Source organism: Poecile atricapillus, chromosome 3, assembly GCF_030490865.1.
Source record: "Poecile atricapillus isolate bPoeAtr1 chromosome 3, bPoeAtr1.hap1, whole genome shotgun sequence".
Classification (NCBI taxonomy): Eukaryota; Metazoa; Chordata; class Aves; order Passeriformes; family Paridae; genus Poecile; species Poecile atricapillus.
The window spans coordinates 72,125,423-72,138,109 of record NC_081251.1 but is presented as its reverse complement, the minus strand read 5'-3'; the positions used below and the strand labels follow the sequence as shown (position 1 = coordinate 72,138,109).

Below are 12,687 nucleotides of genomic sequence, written 5' to 3'. Positions count from 1 at the left end.
TGCAAGGAAGGATAAAAGGAAGAAACAATGCAAGGTAAAAATTGGGAGTAAAACATAGTCCAAAAGAGATGAGTTCTGGTTGTGGGTATGAAAAGGAGGGTTAAGGAAGAGGCATACGAAGCAGTTCAAGTGAGCAGCTATATTCAGAGAAGAAACTGGTTAATGGGCAGAGTGTAAGGGCCTAAGAAGCTACCCTGCAGGAGCTAAACCTGCATACCTGAATTGGGGTAGTCTGCTTAAATTGTGCCTTACTTCTTTTTCTGGTTACTGAAGACCCGTGACATAAATCACGGTAGCAAAAACTTGCAGGCTCATTGACTAATTTCAAGCTGAATATTTAAAATAGTTAAGGGGAAAAAAAAAAAAAGGAAGAAAAAGAAAGGTCTAATCCTGTAGTTCCTTGTTCATACAAGGATTTCCATGCAACCATTTTCTTACAGCAAGAAAACATAAAAGGGTGTGAAGACCCAAAGACTTTAAAAAAAAAGGCTTAGGTTCCTGCCACACTCATCCATTGAAGTGTATTTTTTTTCCTCTAATTTTCACTAGCAATGTAGTAGAAAAAGTAACGTGATAATGTGAAGCTGGCATCAGTTGATAATAAGGTTCATCCATTTACCTTACTCTGTCCTGTAGAGTATGACTGCTGTCAGGAATGCTCTGAAGACAGCATTCTGGTGCTCCTTATGCTCTGGAAAAACTATGTTTTTAAATCCTTTTTTTTTTTTTTTTGTGTTTATCTTCTATTTAATAGGATCAGGTGGGTTCAGAAAACGAAAGCATGACAATTTTCCACATGGTCAAAGAAGAGAAGAAAAAGAGAATGTTAACCCACCTTCAGCTTTGATGACATCTTTTAAATGTAAGTAAGCATTTGGAAAGCCAGATTTTAAAAATGTGGTGTAGAAACTGTTATGGAATTATTAGTGGAATAAACTAGCTCTCTCCAAGGGAGAAACTTGAAACTGGTTAGACTCATACTCCATAGCTTTAGAGCTTAGTGTTCTGCATTTTGTGCAGTAAAGTCCTGGTAGTGGGATTTTGCATAGCCCTGCCTGGTTCATGACTTGCTCCCATTTCCATCCCACCTGCTGTTCCCCCTGCCCTCCTCACTTGTGCTGAACCTGATGCTGAGCAAACTGCACAAGTGTTCAGCCAGGTAAAAGGTGACCGGGCCCTTTGGTGGCAGAAAACTGTAGGATCTGCAGAGATGTAATACAAAATCTGAGCCACAGGGGCAACAGGAGATGGTGACCGTTGGGAAACTGAGAAGGCTCTGACCATGGCTGTGGTGCACAGATGACTAAGCTACTTAAATGGAAATCTGGATGCATTGTTTTAAGAGTTGGTAGTTGTTTATACCTGCACTTTAAAAAAAAAAAAAAAATCTTCAACTAATATAGACCTTTATGTAGTCACTTAATTCACTTTGAATGCCTTTTAAATATTAACATATATTTGAAATTCTTTAGATAGGCAGGTGTAAACTTCCCTTCAGCCAAGTTGTTTTTATAGGATTTTTCACCAAACCAGATTTAAAGTCCAGTAAATTTAAATTTCTCATTAGGTAATCCCTACCAAGCCAAAGCTGACCTTCAGAAATGAGAATGAATGAATGACTGAAGAAGGAAGGAGATCTTAAATGTTGAACAGATTAATTCTTGTAAAGTTTTCCCCCTGCCAGATATTTTTTATGAAGCTAAGAAGGGTGAAATATAAGCTGGCTGGCTGCTTTAGATGGTTAATGTGTACTTCAATGTCATATAACTTCCTGGCTTTTTTAAAAATGGGTGTTTATATTTTTCTGTGTAAATCAGCTTGGCAGATGATTAACCATGACCCCTGAACTTTGCCTAGAGAAGCTGTAGCTGCCCCATCTCTGGAAGTGTTCAAGGCCGGGTTGGAGTGGGCTTTGAGCAGCCTGATCTAGTGGAAAGTGTCCTTGCCTGTGGGAGGAGAGGTTGGAACTAGGTGACCTTTAAGGCTTCTTTCAGTCAAACCACTCTATCATTTATATTGAGTATTGTAGATACCCTTGCTCTTGAATTGAGTAGAGCAACTGTACTTTCAACTTTAATTTTTCACTGTCATGAATATCAGTTTGTCATAAAGTTGCCATTATTTCCACTTCAAAACAGCTTGTTTCCATCCCTTCTCATGAGATCCAGGCATCCGTGTTTGATTAATTTCAGAAAGAGTTTAAGGGACATGGTTTTTCAAAGATCCGCTCCTTGTACTTACTGCAAAAGTGTTTCGTGCAATACAAAGGGCACCAAGTGTACTGCCTCAGATAAAGATGATGGTGGTCTTTGTATCCATGTCAGGCACAAGTATTAGGAAAAGGTATGCTCCTTTTTGGTTTATAATTGAGCAAGCTGTGTAAGGTGAACCAGTTGTGTACTATTTCTGTGTATGTTGTCTGAATCTAAACAACTTAATCATATAATCATGGGCTATGCTAAGTTGGAACTGATCCACCAGGGTGATTGAGTCCAACTCCTGGCCCTGTGCAGGACATCCCAAGAATCACACCATGTGCCTAAGAGTAGTGTCCAGTTGTTTCTTGAACTCAGACAGGATTGTTGCTGTGAGCACTTCTCTCAGAAGCCTGTTCCAGTGCCCAGCCACCCCCTGAGTGAAGAATGTTTCCTGATACTTAACCTAAACCTCCCCTGGGACAACTTCAGGCTGCTCCCTTGGGTCCTGTCACTGGTCACCAGAGTGAAGAGATCGGTACCTGCCCTTCTGCTTTCTTTCCCTCATGAGGATGATGAAAGTCTCCCCTCCATCTCCTCCTCTCCAGGCTGAACTGACCGAGTGACCTCAACTGCTGCTCATACAGCTTCCCCTCCAGACCCTTCACCATCTTCATTGCCTTCCTTTAGATGCTCTCTAAGATCATAAGATCATTCTTATATTGTTTTGCCCAAAAAACCACACACAGTATTTGAGGTGAGGCCTCCCTAGTGCAGAGCAGAGCAGGACAATCCCCTCCCTTGCCTGGCTGGCCATGCTGTGCCTGATGCACCCCAGTGCCTGGCTGCCAGGGCACTGCTGACTCATGTTCAACTTGCCATCGACCAGAACCCCCAGGCCCATTTCTGCAGCAGGGCTCTTCAGCCCCTCATTCCCTGGTCTATACACACAACTGGATTTGACTCGTTAATGTGTGGCCTTAAATGGGTGTACACATTTTGCTTGTTTTGATCTTTGAAAGGATGTGCTTGAACTGATCTATTTGCACCAATGTTTTCCAAAAAAGTAATGAGAAATTGTCTTCTAGAATAATCATAAGAATCAAGGAATGGTCTAATTAGTCAAAACCCAAGGAGTTACACGTTTTGGGTTTTTTTAAAGTATGTTTTAAATAGGACAGGTCAGTGATAAAGAGAGTGGATGCTACCTTGATTTGTAAGGTTAAGGTTTGGTAATTGTCATTTTTAATGGTCTGATTTAGCACATCAAGATTATGAATAGAGTCTGAGTCTTTACTTTCAGTGCGAAATTAGACATTACAGTGGAATGTGTGTAGGAAGTGACTGTATAGTTTTGATGTGTTAGCTTGGAGAACTCCCAAGTTCTAATCCTTTGCAATTTTAGGCAATAGCACAATACAGTAGGGTTTTTTTGCATCTTGTTAGGCTAAACATTATTGTATTTGTCTGATTTACTTTAGAATATGAAGCACTTCACTAACAGGTTTGTAGTTCCTAACAGGTTTGAAACCTAACAGAAAAGTCTAAAAGCCACAAGAATCCAGAAAAGATAGGGGTGTTGCTAATATTGCAGGGTTTCAGAATAGTGAATTTCCCAGCAGATGACATTTTTAAACGGTCATCTTGGAAATGCCATCTGTGTCATCCTATGAAGGGAAGTCATCCTTCCTCAAGTTCCTGTCGCTATGACATGAGGAAAAATTTCTTGATAATTCAGGGGCAGAATTGACTCTCAGAATTTGCAACAGACACACCAGACATATGTAAGAATTAAAAAATCAGTAGGAGCATTTGTGAGTTATCTTAGAGTTTCAGAATAAGATTAGGAAGAATAGAACAAAATGAGAAGAACCAAGTTTTTACCGAGGCAATGAGAAATACAGAACTATTTTTCTAGTGTTACCTAAACCTTGCTTGCCAGTGAACTGCTATGCTTTATTGAAGTTATTCACTAGTGAGACCCTTTAAAAATGTAACCTCTTGGTTTATTTACTGCATCTTCTTGCACAGAGACTTTGACACCTCAGATATTTATATAGGAAATTTGTTAGATATCTTGTAAGCACCTATTAGTGATTTATTTACTAGAATAATGGTATATAAAATCTTAATGGTATTTGTGAAACATTCATAATGTTTGACTGTCAAAACTAGATACAATTCCTCTTTTCTCTGTATTTGTGGTAGTCAGAACTAAGATCAGCAAGTCAGAAATCTTACTTTAAATAATTGATCTCACTTTATTTTAGTACTTCTACTCCTTAGGGATATTAAAATACTCAACTTCTGGCCAAGTCTAGCTGGGATGTGAAATGCAACCTTTCTTATAACTAAATGGTGCATTTTGAACAGTATATGTGCCTTAGCCAGATGCTTTTTATTTGATTGGCTTAGGTATTGGTGAATCTTACTGAAAAATGATTGTAGGGTTTTAATTTTTTATTACTCTTGCTGAATTGGGGTAAAATTTTCAGTCTGTTTCCAAAATAGTAGTGTAGTGGAATAGATTTTATTAGCAGAACTAGATATTTTACCTTAAAAATTGTTTAGGCTGCTTTGAGGCATCATCAGAATTGGTACCTACTTAAACCTGTCTTATTAAACAGAGGTGGTATTAAAGGTGAATTTTGCAGCTCTGGCAGGTGACAGGCAGTGATGGCATCTGCAGCCATGCCCCACGCAGGGACAGCCCACCTTGGGGAATGGTGCCCAGGGACAAGGCTGGTGTAAGGAGTTAGTGCAGCACAGGTGCTTTTCTCTTCCCCTGTGCTGTGTTCATGTGATAATTGAGCTTTTGCTGTAACAATTGACTCCACAGCATTCCAGCTGGAGCTTGACAGCAGGCATGATAAATACGAACGGCTTGTGAAGCTCAGTCGGGATATAACGATTGAAAGCAAAAGAACGATATTTCTGCTCCACAGGTTCACCAGGTGAGTCACTTTGAGCGTGAAAATGTTTGTAGAAACCTACAATCTGCCTTGCAGTGTTGTCTGTGAGTAACAGCTGCAATGTTCTGTTGAAAGGAATTTAATTAACTTCCCATAAACATCCTTTAGGGTGGATGCGAACTAATGAATGCGCATTCCAGTTAAAGAATTAAAAGATGCTGGTTCAGGTTTCTGGGTTGGTTTTATTGGTTTATTAAACCAGTGTAAAGCAGTAGAGTGAGCAGCAGATGAGAACCTTCCAGCTTTCAGCAAGCTATGAGAGAGGAGTATGCACCCTCCTTCAGGTTACTTGCCCGGGCAGTTCCGTCACTGTTTTGGTTGTTGCACCCAAATAGGAGGTGACCTGGGGTCTGTTTATGTAAATACTACAGCTGGATAGGCTTCTGTGTGAAGTTTTGAGCTTTTATATGTTCTGTGCTCTTGAGCCTTCAAGCAACCTTTGGAAGCCAGAGACAAACTAGAAGAGCAACAGGAAAATTTGAAGCTTTGCATAGCCTTCTGTGTAAAGTGTTTGCTGTAGGTGACAAACACTGGTCTTGCATTTTGTAACAGCTCTCCCTGTTTCTTTTCTTCATAATTTCATTTATCTTGATTTACATTTTGTTACCTATCAATATATTTATGTTGATGTAGTAACTATTTATAGTTACACTTATAAATGGAGATTATGAAGTTGCCTGCTCTTTCACTTGGTTTTCTTCTGCAAGGAGGTACTGTGATGGTTCCAGTACCTTCTGCAGCCTTGACTGTAAATAACTACTCCCACTGCATGGGCTAGGTAGTTGGGAACTTGTGGAGGAAAGAACAACAACAAAGGACTCCTCACTGTTTGCTTCTAAATGTTTTAACCGTTTTTAAATGTTTTACATGTTTTTAAATGTTTTAACTGTTTGCTTTTGAATGTTTTCTTGAGAGCAATTAAACAGTTCCTTAAACAGACTGTAAACTAATATACCATGTGGATTATTTGGGCTCAAGGGAAGAGAAAGATTAAAGGAAATTAGATAAACTGAACTTTAAATGCCAAGTATATGTTTTGGTTGTGAATCAGATATTTCAGCTGTTCCTGAACAGCATAGTCCATAACTACTTCTTAAAAAAAAATAAAAAAAATCATGTAGAAGTACATAATGTATTGTATTTTGCAATACTGTCAAGTATTGCAAAACATTTTTTTTTTAAGAGGTTGAAGGACTTCTGTAAATACTGCTAGTTTTCTGGAATATTTTTGAAGCCTTTGTATGTGTTTCTCCTTTTTCTTACTTAAACAATAATCATGACTGTAGTCTGAAATAAACATCATGCTACCAGAACTCTGGCTGGTTGATTATTTTCTTGGAAAGAATCTACAGAATTCTGGAATCTGCAGTAGGTATCTGTGAAAGTTAAACTGTTTCTCATTCTAGTATTAGTTTTACTTCTTCTCGAAGCCAGTAAAAATGTGTTAATTTTTAAAAGAAAAAGTGTAATGTTTTTTAACAGTTTGTTCATGTTCTGGAAACTGCTCTTTCAGCTTCTGTTTTATGATTGCAGCGCTCCCAATGGGGAAGAAATACTAAGTGAGTCTGAAGTCAAGCTAGATGCTGTCCGACGGAAAATCAAGCAGGTTGCACAGGAACTGATTGGAGAAGACATGTATCAGTTCCACAGAGCTATATCTCCAGGTAAATAATTAAAAAAGAGTAAAAGTGTGCAGTTTTGAACTAAGCTTAGTTTCTCTTTATGTAGCAATCCTTCCTCTTCATGCTGCAGGTCTGAATTCGTTACATTTCTGTGGTTATAAATCAGGACTCAGGTTAATCTTTGTTTCTAGAAAAATTAGCTCTGGCATTAGAGAAGCTATTATCCTACAGTTTCATTTCAGTTTAAAGGAAGATGTAAATGGGAGTCTATAACTAGAAAAGTTTGGACCCTGCCCTAAACTGCAGTTGGGAGTATTTCTAACAAATGTACTGCCTGGTCTTCTCTGACTGAGAGGAATACATGTAGCACACTCATTTTCCCCTCCTGAAGGGTTACAGTTTCTAAGAGGAGAGTGGGAGCAACTGCCATGTGGAATAATCCATTTTGAGCGATAAAGTGATTTTTGAGTTGATTAAGTTGAATTTGAATATTTAGATTAACATTTTCTTTCTTCTAGGCTCAAAGTATGCTTCTACCTCTGTGTTAGAAGCATTAAACCAGTTTGTGTGTTTCAGTCACATCTTTTTCTGTTCCTCACTGAAAACAGCAGTCTTTGCTAACATTCTTGAGATATTAAATCCCAGTTCGTTCATGACTCTTGCTGTCAAACCATATTTGTTTGCTGACAATCTGAATATTACGTAAAACTGGTGTCCTTTGGTTGTGGCAACATGTGAGTAAAATATGTAACTGCTTCTTTGACATCTTAGTATAAAATGGTATGAAAGCATCTTGTGTTTATCAATCTCATTTTAAACAATTCAGAATTGTGTATATCTTTCCTTGCTTAGGCATAACTTCTTCAGTTGATGAGAGCTGAAGATTATCCCTGAATTATTTAATTGTTTAAAAATGTCCATAAGATTGATTTGATAAACCAGCAGCAAATACATGTATGTAGTTTACAAGACAAACAATGCTCAAGTTAACTTGTACTCACAAGTTAACTTGTACACACAAACTTTAGTTTAAGAGTGAGACAGGTCTTGAGTCTCAGTTTAGCAATTTGGAAACAGAAGGAACATGCTCTGATAGCCTTTAATGGCTCTAATTCCACACTCCTCTTACCTGTGATGCATTGGGTTGTTCAAATTAGATATTAGTTTTTCTTAGAGCCACTTAATCTGTATGTGTCTTGCTGCTATTTATAGCCAGGTAGTGTAGTGACACAATGAAAAGAGAGAATTTAAAATGCTGACGCTACAGATGATCTCAAACTGTGAACAGTTCTATTCCAAGTGTATTATGAGTATCTTGAGACACTGAAAAAGGCTTTTGATTTTTGTTTTAAGTACTGCTTATAAAAGCTGAGAATCCTTGCATTCAGTTTTATGAACAAAAGTTTTTGGAAGCTTCATTGTGACCTGTAAAGTTTGTTTGAATAACCCCTGAAGTCTGTAGTCCCGTGTGAGTCATATAGTGCTGTGTATAGAGCAGCAATGTTTGAGGTCTGCTACCTCATGGATCTTTGTGAGACTGCGTGGTGCAAGCCATCAGCCGTGCCATGTGAGCAAGATTCTCACCGGGTAACCACTTACTCTGCATCAGCTGCCTCACCTGAAATGTCTCTGTTTTGTTTGATACATGTCTTAGTGGCAGTAAATTCAAAGAGGCTTACCTTGCCTCTAGTTCTGCTGAGGAGCAGTTGGCCTGGAATTAGATTAATCATTTGAATCACCTGGAATTGGAATCATCTCACACATAAGAGAGTATACCTACATAACAGATATATGGATAGTAACTGCACAATAACTTCTGTGCATATCCAGGTTCTTACAAAACAAGTAAATAAACCTGATGCTAGTTTTCTATGTCCAGATTCTCTCCTCTTAGTAAAAAAACTTACTGTTTTTGTTTCTTTAAAAAATATATATTTTCAGAAATCAAGAGTTAGATTTCTTTTTTAGATGACGTATACCTAAACTTTGGCTAGCTATAGCAATTTGAAAATAAAGAAATTAATAAAAAAAAAATTGTTGTTCAGCTTTGCTTTGTGTATGCATTGGTAAATGCACACCATCAGCTATACTGATTTTCCTGCATAATTTGTTTTTTATTTGCATAATGGTACTCATTAATACCAGAATATACCTGAATAAACTGTTTAGAAAACAACTGCAGGTATTCTGTTAGAAACAATTCACAATTTTTAATAGATTTTTCCAGTGTTGTAAATCTCAGCCTCTTAAAATGACTGAGATGTATTTGTCCATTTTAGAGCAGGATGAGTTACTCTAGGAGAGGTTAGTAGTAGAAGTAGTTATCAAAGGAAGTTACAGACCTGCTGCATATGTATGCTGACACAGTTGCCTTCACAGCTGCAAAACTTTTTGAACAGAGTAGGCAAATTCAGAGGGAAAGAACCTACAGTGATCATCCAGTGCCACTGCCCGACCACTTCAGGGCTGACCAAAAGTCAAAACAAGTTGTTAAGAGCATTGTCCAAATCCCTCTTCTCAGCACTGACAGGCCTGGGGCATGAACCACCTCTCTAGGAAGCCTGTTCCTGTGTTTGACCACCTTTTCAAAAGAAATACCCCTGCCTGGTGCAACTTAGAGCCATTCCCACACACCCTGTCACTGGATGGGACAGGAGATCAGCACCACCTTCTCCACTTCCCCTCCTCAGGGACCTGTAGGGAGCAATGAGGCTGCCCCTCAGCCTTGTCCTCTCCAAACTACACAAGCCTGAAGTCCTTGACTGCTCTTTGTGGGACATCCCTTCCAACCATTTCACCAGCTTTGTTGCTCTCCTTTGGATGCCTTCAGGGACCTTCACATCCTTTCTAAATTGTGACACCCAGAACTGCACAGAGTTGCAGGTACGGTAGCACATCCTTAATGCTTACATGGGACTTGGGTTGAGATTGTCATAGAATTAAAGAATTTTCTTACTACAGTCTAAAGAAAACTTAAGTGAATGAATCTTTCTGACCTCTTGAGGTAAAAAAATGGAGGGCAAGAAGGTATTAGTGTGCTAAATAAGGGGGAGAAGAAGTAGAATCTGCTGTTCATCTTTCTATCAGTCAGGGGTGCAATCTCTCAAATACCTGAACTTTGCAGTTTTTTTGGATAGAGCTAAAGGGTAGAAATACACCTCGATGCATTTCTGAAGTTAGAACTGGAAATGGCTGTATTTTTACTTTTTCCCTCTCTTCAGGTGAGGTAAATAGCAAGGATGTGCACTCCCATCAGTTGTATAATGTTCCTTGGCCCTAAGATCTCCCTATTGTTTCTGCAATTAGGTATTTGTACCTCATTAAGAAGACTGCTTATAAAATCCAGCTGAAATAAGTTGCCTTCATTCTATTTCCGTACATCAACCACAGCATCTACTTATGTTGTAGCTCTTCTACATGTGTTCCTCTGCAAGGAAAGCTTGTGTCAGCTGTTGCCCATAGTGCATGTTTCGTAAGGGAGTGTTAGAATATACCTGTGTGTCATTGGGAAGACAGGGAATGCTTTTAGGCATTGTGTAAATGAGTTTGTGTGCATAACAAGTATAAAATGCTAACTTTCAGCCAGGCCTTTATTCTTACCTTCGTTAAATCCTCTGCACTCCAGTTAGTCGTCAGGATGGCAAGAAAGGGAATATGCAGGCTTCAAGACATGTAGATCTTGATTGTGCTGAAGCTGGGATCAAGGAGGTGTCAGAGATGTGAAGATGCTTGATGTCAGGATTATGAAGCTGAGATAGAAAACCTAGAAACAGGAAGAATGAAGGAACAGTTAGATGAAGAGTAGCTGGGAGAGGGAATGCTTTATTCCACCTCCCTGCCACTGTTTATGAAGAACTGTAATTGGGAGGTGAGCAGTGATAAGAAGAATGTTGCTTTTAGTTTTGGTTTTAAGTCTAATGTTCTTTTATTGTTGATTTGTTTTTTTTCTAGTGGAAAAAGCTTGCATGTCTTTTTGAAAATAAATAGCTAAGAAAAAAAATAAAAAAATAAGTAGCTAAGAAAGGTGCTAGATCCTTTGTCTTCATATATTTCCTAGGGCTGTAAGTCTTGACCTTCCTTTATCCTAGTTTTCAACTGTGATTTTGTATTTTAAAGAAATTCTGGAGAACTAGTTAAAGATTTTTATGAACAAAAACATTGCCATTAAACTGCTTTTTTCTTCCAAAAAGAATAAAAACCCGCTTATGTCCCATATCTCAAAAGCAGCATGTCTAATTAACCTCAAACTTCCTAAAAATATTCTCCTTTGTCTTGAAACCAAACATGAAACATCCTCCTGTTCCCCACCCTACCTCTCAGAAGGAGTAAAAGGGTTCAAAATGGGGCTGATAGAGGAAGCCACTGTAGCAGCCTTAACTGGGGAATCATGATTGTCTGCATAATAAAGCTGCCTAATACATATTTTATTCAGTATAATAACTGTTAGCCTATAAATAGAAGAATGCTATGAGTATTATGCTTGGGAATATTGTTTGCCACTTGTAATTGTTAAATGCTTTTTTTGGGGTTACTCCAAGCAGTTGTTCTTTTGACTTGAAGATAAAACAATTCTGGCAGAGCACTAAAGGAGTTTCATGCTTTCCCTCATTAAGAATAGTGCTAATGGCACGCAGGACGTTTCCCCAAAGGACACTTGCATGAGCTCAAACACTGAGTATAGCACTAATTGAACAACAACAAAAACTGATGACTGTTTTCTACACGTTTCTTAACAGTACAGATTGTCCCAGGGGATGATTAAACAAGCAAACAAAGAGATACTGAAATAATGAAGTCTTTTTTTAATGCAGAGCTCTTCATTTGTTATGTTAGAATGTTCTGCTTTGTTGATATTTTTAAAGCTTTACTATTTGTAATATAGAATTCCTGCTCCTTTGGCCTGCTTTGCAATGTATACGTTATATATCCTGTGAGGAAATATGTACTATTTCTTTAAAATTGTTGAGAGACACTATGCGAGAAAAGGACTGAAAAAGATTGTATGAATTTATGAAAGGAAGGAAGAATTTTTTCAGGATTTTTAAAATTTGTATATATATGTGTTTGAGTATTTTTATATATATATTTAACTCTCAACTACTGAGGGGAATATCAACAGTATACAGAAAATATTTGGACAGAACTTGAAGACAAGAAAAAAGTGCTCTGCAACATGTGTAGGGTCCTACACTTTGGCTACAGTGACCCCATGCAGTGCTGCAGGCTGGAAGAAGAGTAACTGGAGAACTGCCCACTGGAAAAGGACCTGGGGTTTCTGGTTGAAAGCAGCTGAGCATGATCCTCCTGTACCTGCCCAGATGACCAAGAAAGCCAGTGGCATCCTGGGGTCTGTCACCAACAGTGTGGCCAGCAGGACCAGGGCAGTGATTGTCCCCCTGTATTCAGCACTGGCTGCACCTCAGGTTCTGTGTCCAGGTTTGAGTCCATCACTGCAAGAAAGACATTGAGGTGCTGGAACATGTCCAGAGAATGGCAATGGAGCAAGGGAAGGGTTTGGAGCCCAAGTCTGCTGAGGAGGGAATAAAGGAGCTGGAGGTCTAGCCTGGAGAAGAGGAGGCTCAGGAGGGACCTCATTGCTCTTTACACCTACCTGGAAGGAGAGTGTAACCTGGTGGAGGGTGGTCTTGGTCTCTTCTCTAAAGTAACAAGAAATGGGACACGAGGAAATGGCCTTACGTCACTCTAGGGGAGGTTTATGTAGCATATTAAGAAAAATTTAATCATGGGGAAGGTTGTCAAGCATTGGAACAGGCTGCCCAGGAGGGTGATGGAGTCACCATCCTTGGAGGTATTTTAAAGACATGTAGATGTTACCCTTAGAGATATGGTTTAGTGGTGGGCTTGGCAGTGTTGGGTTAATGGTTGGACTCAGTTGAT

General features: G+C 38.9%; 1 protein-coding gene across 2 annotated transcripts in view; it reads left to right on the top strand.

Moving 5' to 3' along the window:
• TSNAX (translin associated factor X) overlaps positions 1-12,687 on the top strand; it is a 56,508-nt gene that overhangs the window by 31,846 nt on the left and 11,975 nt on the right. For both annotated transcript variants that reach the window (XM_058834017.1, XM_058834016.1), the window contains exons 2-4: positions 755-862; positions 5,035-5,149; positions 6,701-6,831. In XM_058834017.1, the coding sequence (XP_058690000.1) occupies positions 847-862; positions 5,035-5,149; positions 6,701-6,831 (262 nt within the window). In that variant the 5' untranslated portion in view covers positions 755-846. The remainder of the gene's footprint in view (positions 1-754; positions 863-5,034; positions 5,150-6,700; positions 6,832-12,687) is intronic.